Here is a 12,748-nt window from a genome sequence, read left to right as displayed (position 1 = left end):
TTCTTTAGGGAGCATAAGCAGGAGCTATCGCCTTTCGGCCAGAAGATCAACATTATACTTAGCAAATTGAGGAAGCAAATTTCACTATGCCGCCAACAAATTGGTAATTGTTCGATTAGTTGATTTAGTTGATACTAGTGAGCTCCCGCTTCTACAATGCTTATGATATTTTGTTGGCGATTTTTCAGATGAAGCAAACTATATCAAGATCTTGAGGAAAATGTTGAAAACACCAACTGAAATTATGGAAGTCTTTAAGGTGCTAATTTTCTGGAAGAATGTTCCTCAGACCCCCATCTATGACGGTGCTACTAAAACACTGGTTTGTTGCTTGTTTCTTCATATTTTTAATTTTATGTTTATTGCATTTGCGAACCCAACAAGAATTGTCACGACTAGAACTGCTAATAGGACCTTGCTAGGTCTTATACTGAATCTTGATATTCCAATTCAGCTAGTGCTATCGCTAAAGCATGATTACGAATTAACTGCCATACATAATCAATTATACTTTAATAGCACATATACGCGTGAATTCTCACAATGAACTGAATTAACAAGACTTACGAAGTGGGCTAGAGTAAGTTGAACAGTGTTAGATTGTGGCTATGAATGCTCGTTTCACTAACTAGTAGGTTTCGTTAGCCTTGATTCTATCCTCTTTTGTTGATTGAACAGGTTAGCTTTGAAGTTTTGAGAAAGAAGAACGTGTTCTTGTTTGTTTCGACCTTGGACATTACAGAGGAAGATGTTTCGATTATGAGGCCAGTTTTTGAAAAAATAAAGACAGATGACCAGTATAAAATTATTTGGGTTCCCATAGTGGAAGAATGGAACGAGGCGTTGAGAAAGAAGTTCGAGTTTCTCAAGTTCAAGATGCCTTGGTTGGTGTTGCACCACTTTGAATGCATTAAGGGGTTCAAGTTCATTAAGGAGGAATGGCAATTCAAGAAGCAACCTATGATTGTAGTGATGAACCCTCAAGGCAAGATTGTGCATCACAACGCATTCCACTTGATTCAGGTTTGGGGTCTGCAGGCCTTCCCTTTCACCGCCAAAGAAGAAGAAAGGCTCATCTACGAAGCAAGTTGGGTAGTCTCCCTCTTTCCCGGCCATCCAAAGGCACATGCGTTGGTAAGCAATATGTTTCCTAATTTGCATGTTCACTTTTTTCCATGTATACAGAAAAATTGATCATATTTTACATGGTACAGTTTAAGGAGAACAAGTATATCTTCTTCTATGGAGGCAAGGACAAGGAGTGGATCCAACAGTTTTCCAAGTATGGAGGGGCCCTTGCAAATGATGCCACCATCAAAGAGGCAAAGATTTCGCTGGAGCTATTTTGTGTGGAGAATGAGAGCCAGAGCATGATAAGCAAATTCTGGGGTGCAGTAGAGAGCCTGTTCGTAACCAAAATGAACAATACTACCAATATTGTGACTCAAGAGGTTCAAAAGATGTTGTCCTACAAGAATGAGATGGGGTGGGCTCTTCTCTGCAAAGGGACGACAGTTCTGGTCGCCGGTCACGGCACCACTATTCTCAAGACTGTGGCTGAGTTCGACAAATGGAAGGAATTGGTGGTGAAGAAGGGATTTGATTTAGGGTTTAAGGAGCACCACCAGAAGGTGGTTAAGACCAGTCACAGGTGCACCTTCCTTGAGATTCCTAACGTTGCTGGAAAGATACCCGATATTATCAAATGCCCTGAATGTGAACGCACCATGAACGTCTTCATCAGCTATAAATGTTGCCACAAAGTGGATTCTGCTGAGCACGGATCCCTTGCATAGAGCCGAGGTTTACTCTAATGGATGACCCATTGGAGATGAAGGGTCTGAAGAGAATCAATTATCAAGAATCACATGGCTGATGATGCAATAATTCTCTATACTTTAATCTCCCTTTTCATTCCCATTGCAAAAATATTGGCATGTTTCATTTAGGTGGTACTGTAATAAGCCGTAGGTGGACTCTAGTTTCTCCTATGATTTCATTAAGTTTCTTCATAGTCATGAATCCTCCTTGTTATGACGGAGTCTATTAATAAAGTTATGACATACATTTCGATGGTTAATTAGCAAATTATCACTGTTATGGTTTGCTTTCGGTGTTGGTTTTATATTCAACTACACAGTGAAAAGTTTGGCTCGGCTAGGTTCTTTTGATCAGTGCAGATTATTGACCTTGCATGCGTATTCAATAAAATATGCTCCGCACAAAAAGCATGCAAAATTTACTTCTTACGTTTGATTTCAATATTAGTTCAATTGAAGTTGCTTTTGTTCAATACTGTGACATATTTAGGCCCATGAATAATTTTTCATTTTATACTCACTTTCAAAATACCCTTGATGGATTTTTTTTAATTTTTAATTAATATTAAGTTATGAAAAGAGTTATTGATACTTATTTATCAATTTTGTTTTGATAATTTAAATTTAATAGTAACTCTTTGTGTTTTTTCTCTCTCTCCTTTAGAATCTCATCAATAAGAATAACCTTAAAAAATTTCATTAATTTGATATAAATTTAACGAGTTAATTCTTACTGCTTAATTCGTGTGAATTAATAAAAAATAGCCTACATTTAATAGTTGGAATGATTGGGTAGCTTCAAACAGGGGAGCACATTAAATATTAGTTTGCACTTTATTTCCAACTAATTTAGATTGTTTGATTTAATTTTTTATTTTAACATATAAATAATTTAAAATAAGGACAATATAACTAATATTTTTTCAAAAAATAAATATAAATTTGAATATTTAAAATCAAAGTTCAAATAGTTTACATTTCATCGCAAAGGTTTGTGATAAACATTTGACGAGCATGCTTTTGAAGAAGGAAAGATATGGATGGTTCCTTGCAAATGATGCCACCACCATTAAAAAGTCAAAGATTTCGATTAAGATATTCTGTGAGGAAAACGAGAGCCAAAGCTTGACAAGCAGATTCTAGGGTGCCATAGAGAGCTTGTGCGCGACCAAAATGCACAATGCTACCAATATAGTGACTTAAGAGGTTCAGAAGATGTTGTCCTACAAGAATGAGATGGGATGGGCTCTTCTCTACAAAGGGACGACACTACGACAGTTTTGGTCACGGCACCACTATTCTTAAGATTGTGGCTGAGTTCGGCAAATGAAAGGAATTGGTGGTGAAGAAGGGATTTGCGTTAGCGCTGCACGACGACTTTAAACGAATTAAGGGCTTCAAGTTCATCAAGGAGGAATGGCAAGCCAAGAAGAAACCTACGCTTGTAGTGATGAACCCTCAAGGCAAGCTTGTGCATCACAATGCATACTACTTGATTCAGGTTTGGAGTTTATAGGCCTTCCCTTTCACCGCCAAAGAAGAGGAAGGCTCATCTACGGAGCAAGTTGGGTAGTCTCCCTCTCCCAAGGTCATCCAAAGACAATGCATCGGTAAGCATGTTTTCTAATTTGCATCAGTTCGCTACGTATACAATAAATACATAACAAATAGCAACCTTAGGTTCTAGTCTTCAACTTTTTTGCTGTCAAGTCATAGACATGACAAGTGAGCATTTTTAAGGATCAACAACACATAATTAACTGCATTAAAGAAAAGGTTATGTTTTGATTGGTCAGCCTAAGGCGAAACAGGCCCTAGATCATCCCCTTCCAAACTGACCAATGCCTGAAATTCGCTGTTAGCCTCCAGCCACCTTGTCCCAGTAACAACAAAGCGAACCACAACACCTTGTCCAATAATCTTGGACATTTCATCATTCCAGAAGTGTGGGTTTTCACCGGCAACATAACGGTAGTCAGGCATCTTCAACTTTGAGAGAAACAGAGTCTCAACGGGTCCACACTTAACATCACCCCCTTCCTCGCAAACCCCCAGACTACACCCTCCAAGATCTCTCCCCCACACATCTTGAAAGTAAGAGCTCTGAAAACACATGCCCACTTTGCTGTAACACTTTTCCTTCTCCTATCCACTCTAGTGTGGTCACACCAAGATAGTACCTCAGATGTTGAGTTGCCTTTTCACAGCAAAGTTATCCAGAAGGCGGATCATAATTGACTCTTGAAGATCCAGACCGCCCGCGTCTAGGCTTTCTGGGAAAAGTATGACATTCCAGGCCAACCTCACTTTGAGAAGCATTGTTTTCTTTGTTCCTTCGCCCTTTTCTTTCCTTCAATCACAGCATAAAAAGATATTCCAAAGTCAGATTGCATGCTCTCTATTATTTTCCAACTTCTAAGGTCCAAATATTCATCATATTTATCAATCAATCTGGAGAAATAATAAAATTATCGGACGGCTTGGTTATAACAGACTAATACCATCAGATTTAGTAGACGATGTTGAAAAGTTCTTACTTTACAAATTATTGAACTATATTATACATGTTGACCTTCATCGTCCATGACTTCCCAGTAGGCTCATTATATATGACACTACTTTTAGAAGAAATAAGCACAACATGCATTAGAAAAACTACCAAGTTAATTTCACATTAAATTGTCCACCAATGATGCACATTGAAGCTAAAAACAGTGATATAGGCATCCCATATAAAAACAGTGAAATTGTCCGCCAAGGAAGACGGTGAAGAGAGAGATCGGGGGAGGGAGAGAGAGAGAGTGAAGCTCGGCAGGAAACCATGGAAGCGAACCAAAAACACAAAGATCTGCGAAGCGAGAAGGAAGAAGATTTGGGGTCACATAGGAGTTTTCTAGGCAGGAAAATCAGATCCTACCTAAATGTGAGGGAACAGATTTTCCACTAAACACGGGAAAATCCCAAGCCGCCGGAGAGTACTCTCCTAAAAAATGTTGCAACACATTGTGAAGGAAAATATCTTCCTTTCCCATCAGTATATTTTTCAGGCAACAAAAGGGGCCCTTAGTTGGCGAAATTTTAGCAGGGAAATGCAAAACAGCCCCCTTTATTGAGAAGTAATAGCCAAGGGAAACATGGATAATAGAATTCCGATCTTTAATATAAGACATATTTAACAAATTTGATTAGATTAAAAAAATTAGATAAGTTAGTTAATTATAAAAAATATGACATGAAAACACTATAATTATTTTTCTTAATATCCTTATTCCTTCATTTACTTGATTATGGTTGAGGGAAGATCCATACCGATAATTTAGAAAAAATTGATAAATATAATAAATAAGTTTTATATTCAAGATCAAAATCAACTCAATGATTAGGTCCTATATTAAGTAGCATCTATCATTGAAATGTTGGATGAAAAAAGAGATTTAGGCGTATAAATCCGAACCTTAACCGAAAAAACTTCGCCCCAAGCCCTTCCGCAGTTGTTCTTGCTTCTCTTCAACTCTCAGTCGCCGGCTACAGGTGTTGCACCCAGAACCGTCGCTCACGCTCACTCCATGCAAGCTGATCCATGCGCTAAAACATGAGCTGATCGGTTTAAAACTTGAACTTGAACCCATGTAATTGACAACATTGCCCCCGGAAGAATTTATTGAGGTAGAAATACTGTTCCATTTTTTTCACCATATTAAAAAAGTGGATTTGACCTTTTTTTTTGGCCATCAAGTGGATTTTAAAAGTATTAATAATGATTAGAGTTACTTAACGAATAAATAATGAGCTAAATGTCCATGCGAGTTTAAATATTTTTTTTTTAAAATATGTATTTAACAATATTTTAGATATTGAAAAGTTATTTCCTGGATATATTTCTTTCTTCATATTCAGGTTAATAAAAATTACTCCTCTGATTTTATTTATACGACACTAAGAGAAATATTTTGTATGGATGTACAATTTTATTCTTAATTTATTATTATGTTAACTTTATTTACATAGGGTATAGTGTATATTAAATATGCATAAAATTAAAAAGTTGTTGAATTTTAAATGAAAATTAATAAAGTTTAATGTTTTTTTTTTGTATAAAACATATTTGAAGTGACTTATAAATAGGGTTAGAAAAGTACATAAGTTCTTAACATCATGTAGGCAGATTATTTGTTGGGAGAGAGGGGATCGGTGAGCATCTCTAATGCCAGACTTGTGGTCGTATTCTGATTTCCCAGAAAGAGATGATTTTGGTGTGGTGAGGGACACAGGAGATCTCGACGAAGCTTTAGAATGAAAGAAAGGGTCAAAGATTCATCCGCGCGTTCCCTCATTCCTGACATTTTCAGTCCTTTCTTCCATATAAGGCTTCTGTTTCTGTATATCTTTGCCCCAAAGCCCAACAAAAACACAAGAAAGAAAACCTTCCTCTTTCTGATCAGTGCACGTCGTTTTATTTTTGATTATTTTCCCTTATCCTTCCTCTTTCTCTTTTTTGTGTCAGACGTAGCCGCGACCCATTTTTGCCATTCTCATCAAGACTGTCCTTTTTAAATTTTTGCGGATATAAATAAATAATACGTCTCAATCAATATTAATTAATTCAAACATAAATTAATATCAATATTTATCTTTCAGGAATTAATATCAACATTAATATATTAAATTGTATTATTTATGATTTATGAATACCGTAATCTATAAATTTTGTTATAGTAGTATATTAATATTAATATATAGTATAAAATTCAAAACAAATTATACTGTAAGATTTTGTACGTGAGAATGGGTTAGGTGTGTGTGTGTAATTCTCCTATGCTATTTTCCTCCATTATTCATAAATTTATAAAAGTTTAAACCCTTAAATTTGTTACTTGTTAATTGTGATGCTTTAAATCTAATTGGGCGTCCACTTTGGGCCCCTATTTGATCCCTCGAGGATTGTTGGGACATAAATTGTTCCCGGCCTCATTATGTTGGATGTCCGAGTTGCTGCCCAATTTTTCAAACCTTTTCTTAGGAAACATAATTTAAGATCTCCAAAACCATCTCGGCGGTGGAAACCTCACATACATGATCTGTGAATGATTTGATTTATTATAAATATCATCATATGCTTTTGATTGTTTGATTCATATCGTTTATAAAACCAATCAATATTTATATAAAAAAAAATCAAATGAGATGTTTAGCAGCAGTTGTTCATCGAGAAAGATGGTAAGAGGAACAACACGAACGTACGGACCATAATTATGGTTCAAAGGCTTCTTAATCAGTGCATATAGACAAGACAGAAGACAATCCCGCTACCTGGTCAGTACTAATCTAGACAACAAATACACAACAAGGGGCAAGCTCAGCTTCTAGTCTTCAATTGTTTGCTAACAAATTATGGACATAACAAGAGGGCTCTTTTAAGGTTCAACACCGCATAACTAAGCACTAACTACATACCCCCGGGGGGGGGGGAGACGTTATGTTTTGATTGGACAGCCTAACAACAAAAACCAAGAAACCTTTTACGTAGTGTTGTGTTTTGTCCACATGGCTAAATTTCAGAAGAAACGGGCCCTAGATAATCCCCTTCCAAACTGACCAGTGCCTGAAATTCCCTCTGTGCCTCCAGCCACTTTGTCCCAATAACAACAACGCGAACCACAACATCTTTTCCAATCTTGGACATTTTATCATTCAAGAAGTAAGGGTTTTCACCGGGGACATAGCGGTAGTCAGGCATCTTCACATTTGAGAGATACAGACTCTCAACAGGTCCGCACCTCAAGAAAACCCCGTGCTTCAAAACCTTGTGGACTACACCCTGCAAGATCTCTCCCTTGCAGATCTTGAAAGTAAGAGCACTAAAAACAACAGGAAAAAGCACATCCCCAGTATGCTGCCTCACTTTTCCTTCTCCTATCCTCTCCAGTGTGGTCACAGCAAGATAGTACCCCAGATCTTTAGTTGCCTTTTTCACAGCAAAGTCATCCAGAAGGCGGATGATTATTGACCGTTGGAGCATCAGACCACCTTTTTCTAGGCTTTCTGGGGAAAGTATGACATTCCAAGGCAGCTGCGCTTTGAGAAACATTGTTTTCTTTGTTTCTCCGTCCTTTCCTTCAATCATAAAATGATATTCCAAAGTCAGATTGCACACTTCTACTAGTTTTCAAATTCTAAGGTCCAAACATTCATCATATTTATCAATCAATTAGGGTAAATAAGAAAATTAAACAGCTTGATTATAAGAGACTAATATCATCAAATTTACTAGACGACGTTGGAAAGTTCCTACTCTACCAATTATTGAACTATATTATACATGTTGACATTCACCGTCCATGATTTCCCAATGGGCTCACTATATATGACAAATAAGCACGACACACATTAGGAAAACTGCCCCTCTGTTGGGCCTGCAATATTTTATTTTGAATTAGTCAGTAATATCAATTATAAAGGACAAATATAAACTTTAAGCTCATATACTTAAATAACACCTTTTCCAATCAAATCAAAACAAGCGGATTTTAAATTATAAAAGGAGAAAAATGTTAATAACAAGAGTTGGTTACCGGTAAATCAAGGATTCAAACAATACAAATTTCCCAATGTGATCCGACAAAGTGCATCAATTACATAGACTTGAGCATCCAAGATTTTTCCTTATACATAAAGAAGTAAATGAACTCAACTTTTTGACAACATCATGTTTATTTCAAATGAAATTATCCGCCAATGATCTAAATTGTAGATTAAAACAGTGATATAGGCATTTCATATAACTAGCAGTTACTTAAATTGCCTGATTCAATAACTATATCAAAATCACATTCAGTTTCCGTATCTGCCATTAAAATAGTGATAAACTCTTTCCCAAGACAAAGATGTAGAAAGTCTTCACTCAACACATCAGCAGCTGGAGTCTCAATCTCTAAACAGTCAGCATTGAACAAATGGCTAGCAGATCAAGGAAGCATAAATAACAGTAATAATTCATTGAAGTGATACAAAAATAGAAAAGGTTTGTTCAAGATTAGACATATTTCTGAGATATAGGGAAAAAAGGGAAAAAACTAAAGAGAATGAAGTTGCAGAGTTATAATGAGTCCTGTTACACTATTTCCTCTGCAACTTCCTAATCACGCTAGCAAAGTTGTGGCTCCCTCCAAAACGAAAGTGTCAGTGTACTCACAGTACTTAATTTTATAAACACTGTTAAGTTTTTAAAGAACAAAAACAGATTAACCTACCAACACAGCCGCTAACAGCAATGTTGATATGGTAAAGATGTGGGTACAAGACGTAGAGGCTATTTAAAAATTCCTACATCATCACTTGATACAAAGTCATTGCAGGATGACAAAGATGGCAGACAGGCAAAGGAAAGAAAAAATTTTTAGGAGGGAGAGTGGATAGAGGTAAGCTTACACCAATACAGGCAACAATCCTCAGCGGCAAATGGTATTACCAGTGGTACCTCAAATTGTAAAATTGGCTTATGAATTCCCCCTGCATTAGGTGATAACTAGTCGTCACCTCTCAGTATAACCTTTAAATTATTTCTATAACTATAATTTTCTTTACCAAAGCAAATAATGAACACATTTCTAACTAGAACTCGTATAATTTTCTTTTCCAAATACATACATTGCTCATAAAATATCAATAGCTGAAATTAAGCATATTATAGTGAAATGTTAGAATTACTTGATTGTAAAAGTTTGCTCAATGATTTTGCAGCACAAAAAGCGACAAGAATGATATGAGAATGTAATCCCCTCCAATGATTTCGGCTAATGCCCGAAATTTCTAGACTACACCACCCTTTACGAAGGAACTATTTAGTTGGGCGAAATTTTAGCAGGGAAATGGATAACGGCTCCTTCCCACCCGCTCGGTCGTTTGGTTGCACAAAGGGAGAGAAAAGTGCAGCAGCTAGGGAAGAACACTTCCCTAAAAGGGAGGAGGGATGCTTCCTGCAGGGGGTGGGGAGAGCTGGGTCCAGGAAGAGGAAGATATTTATTTGCATGCATTGATGAAGAGAACTGAAACACTTTCAACATTTCCATGTGCTGAAATATTATTTGCAAAGAAGCACAACAGATTAGCACAGTCGACATCAGTACATTCAAACCAAAATCTTTGCTCCAAACAAAAGTAGTAGCCAAAGCGAACAACTATAATCGCATCATTGAAAGGTTGGATGGACAGAGAGATTTAGGCGAATAAATCCGAACCTTAACAGCAAAAACTTCGGCCCTACCCCTCCGTAGTCGTTGTTGCCCAAATATTGGCCCTCGCCCCCGATTTTCTCTCACCTCCGTCACCGTCGGCAACAATCCCCTCTTCTCTTCAACGCCCCGTCCACGTGATGCCCCCCAGAACCGTCGCTCCGGCTCATTCGACGAAACCTAATTCATCCGGTAGTAAAATGTGACTGATCGATTTTAAATGTGGACCTAAATATTGCCTTTATTTTGATTATATTTATTTATTTTTTAAAACAATTCATGTTAATACCGGTGAATACAAGAATATTTTAGAAAAGATTTATAAGTAACAAATTTAATTAATTTTTTAATATACTTAAATTAGTCAACAAACTCTTATACTAAGAACAAGAGATGATATTTAATAACATTGCCCGGATTTATAAAGATATAAATATTGTTCCAATTTTTTCATTTTTTTCCCACCCAATTTTTTCACTATATTAAAACAAGTGGATTTAACATTTAAAAATAACTTAAAAAGTATTAATATTAAGAAGAGTTGCTTAGCGAATAAATAATGGATTAAAAAATCTATTTGTTTTGATTTATAAAATAATTGAAAGTTATTTTTTAATATATCATCAAGGTTAACATGTTCACAAATTTAGGTAACTGCTTCGAATTTGGGGGCAGAAGGACTCTGACTTGTGAGTTGTGAGGAAGAAGAGACGCAGGGTGAGAGGAGGGGGGATTGACAGAGATCATGTTGATGCGCCTGAAATTTTTTTTTTTTTTTACCTGAAGTTGATGCGCCTGAAATTAAAGCTTCCACAATCCACAAGTATTTGGGCTCAAAGACGATGTAATGACGAGTGAGGATTTATAACAAATTAATAACTAAAAAGGCAACTGTGTCAACTTAAGGAAGTCAATGAAAAAGAGCACGCTATAGTACTTATCCCTCAATGGTTTCGTTGTTTGATCTTCACCGGTGCTGGGGACTTTTCCCTAATTTTTTTTCAACCTAAGAGAGCGAATTAAAATTTGAGATAAATTTTAGTCAGCATTTAATGTATCTTTTAAAGAAATAGAGGCTAACATAATTTTTAGTCTATAAAATTTAAACCTATTTTAATTTTGATTACTCAAATTTTAAATTTATGATTTTGGTTCTTAAAATTTAGTCTGTCTTAAAACATTAGTTCTTAAAAACATAATGGTATTAAAATCTGTTTAAATATTAAAAACAGCATTAACATAATGTGGATTTACCAAATAACACCTAATTGAATCTTGTGTGAACAAGAGAAAAAATAACATGTTCTCAAAATGCAACGCAGAAAAGAATTATATGAAGGGGGTGAATTTTCAAAACACAATGTATAATGAACAACTCCTAAAAAGAATAATGAGGAAATAAAAAGGCCTGTACTGTTAGGTTTTGAGAATCTATTCTTTTTTTATTTATTATCCACATGAGATCTAGTTAAGTGCTATTTAATGAGTTCACTTTATTACTTTAACGTCATTCACGACATTTCAACATATTTTAATATTTATACGTCTCTAGAGATCAATGTTTTAAGACGAACTAAATTTTAAATATTAAAATCAAGATAAACCCAAATTTCAGACACTAAAAATTTTATTAATCCAAACAAAAAACAGTACAACGAATGTCCCAAAAGATTGTGATGACATTAATTTAAAAAGAACACTACATTGACTGTTACTTTAAAAAAATCAATATTTACATCGAGTTTTTTTATATATTTTTATGTGGTAAAGTTTTTCAATCACGCAGTACATGCTTTATATAAGAAATTTAACTTAACTATTATCTTTTTATTTATTAGTTTAAACCGTTTTAATTAAAGTAGCGTTTGACATCAATTGACAATATAAAATTCCAGTCAATTGGAGATGTTCAGCCGTCAAAGCTCTCGCAACGACCCATTTGTTTTGTCTTTCGTGAAGGGTCATTTTGCCATTTCGGTGGGCGCTCGAAAGTTGAAACCAAAAGTATTGTTTGGTACGAGAAAATAGCGGGAGAAACGAGAAAAAAAATTTTAATGAGTTTTATTTAAAAAATTAGAGAAGTGAGGTTTTAAAATTTTAATTAAAAAAATATAAAATAGTAATACAAATTAATTAAAAAATTTTGAACTTATTTTTTACTTTTTTAAATCAATTTTATTGAAATTTTTTGGGATAATTAATCTCCAGGTCCTTATAGTTTCATCTGATTTTTAATTAGGTCCTTATAAAATTTTTTCTTTTTATCAGATCCTTTTACTTTCGTGTGTTTTTAATTAGGTCCTTCTATTTTTTTTTCTTTTTATCAGGTCCTTATAGTTTCTCTTATTTTTTAATTAGGTGCTTTGTAGTTTTTGAAAAATTATTTATTAACTTTATTCTTTAAAATTAATTTTATTTTTAAATTAATAATTATATAATTGGAAAAAATAATTAATATAATCATTTAGTAATTAATAAATAATCAGAATAATAATAATACTTAAATATAAATTATTTATAATCATATTTTAATTTTAGAAAAATTTATTATTATAATTTGAATTTTATAATTATAAAAATTTGAATTGAAAATAAATAATATATTTGTTTAACTAAAAATTTTAAAATAATATTAACATAAGATTGTTACAATAATTTATTATTTTTAAAATGTTATTATTTGTAAAATAAAAAATA

At 34.5% G+C, this 12,748-nt stretch overlaps 2 protein-coding genes and 1 pseudogene across 3 annotated transcripts; 1 reads left to right on the top strand and 2 right to left on the bottom strand.

The window, feature by feature from the left end:
- Positions 1-3: 3 nt before the first annotated feature.
- Positions 4-1,807, top strand: LOC114749133 (protein SIEVE ELEMENT OCCLUSION B-like; the record flags this gene model as incomplete). The annotated part of the gene is made up of 4 exons (XM_028937619.1): positions 4-103; positions 189-322; positions 679-1,134; positions 1,215-1,807. Coding segments are annotated over 4 exons (1,272 nt in total), but the record flags the coding sequence as incomplete, so codon positions are not given.
- Positions 1,808-3,617: 1,810 nt separating this feature from the next.
- Positions 3,618-10,117, bottom strand: LOC114749132 (DNA-directed RNA polymerase V subunit 7-like; annotated as a pseudogene).
- Positions 7,039-10,139, bottom strand: LOC114749130 (DNA-directed RNA polymerase V subunit 7-like). 2 transcript variants are annotated; one of them, XM_028937616.1, is made up of 3 exons: positions 10,084-10,139; positions 9,249-9,329; positions 7,039-7,934 (listed from the first exon to the last, which is right to left on the bottom strand). In XM_028937616.1, exon 3 carries the CDS (start codon positions 7,906-7,908, stop codon positions 7,369-7,371), a length of 540 nt encoding a protein of 179 aa, XP_028793449.1. In that variant the 5' UTR covers positions 7,909-7,934; positions 9,249-9,329; positions 10,084-10,139; the 3' UTR covers positions 7,039-7,368. The 2 variants fall into 2 exon arrangements, with proteins under 2 accessions (XP_028793449.1, XP_028793448.1); XM_028937615.1 differs by lacking the exon at positions 10,084-10,139 and adding an exon at positions 9,528-9,838.
- Positions 10,140-12,748: the final 2,609 nt, after the last annotated feature.

This window comes from Neltuma alba, unplaced genomic scaffold, assembly GCF_004799145.2.
Source record: "Neltuma alba isolate B1F8T4 unplaced genomic scaffold, ASM479914v2 tig00005954_pilon, whole genome shotgun sequence".
NCBI lineage: Eukaryota > Viridiplantae > Streptophyta > Magnoliopsida > Fabales > Fabaceae > Neltuma > Neltuma alba.
This window is presented reverse-complemented; position numbering and strand designations above follow the sequence as displayed.

Bases quoted from the DNA above. Each gene is read 5' to 3' on its own strand.
- LOC114749130 (XM_028937616.1), bottom strand. From the start codon at position 7,908: ATGTTTCTCAAAGCGCAGCTGCCTTGGAATGTCATACTTTCCCCAGAA.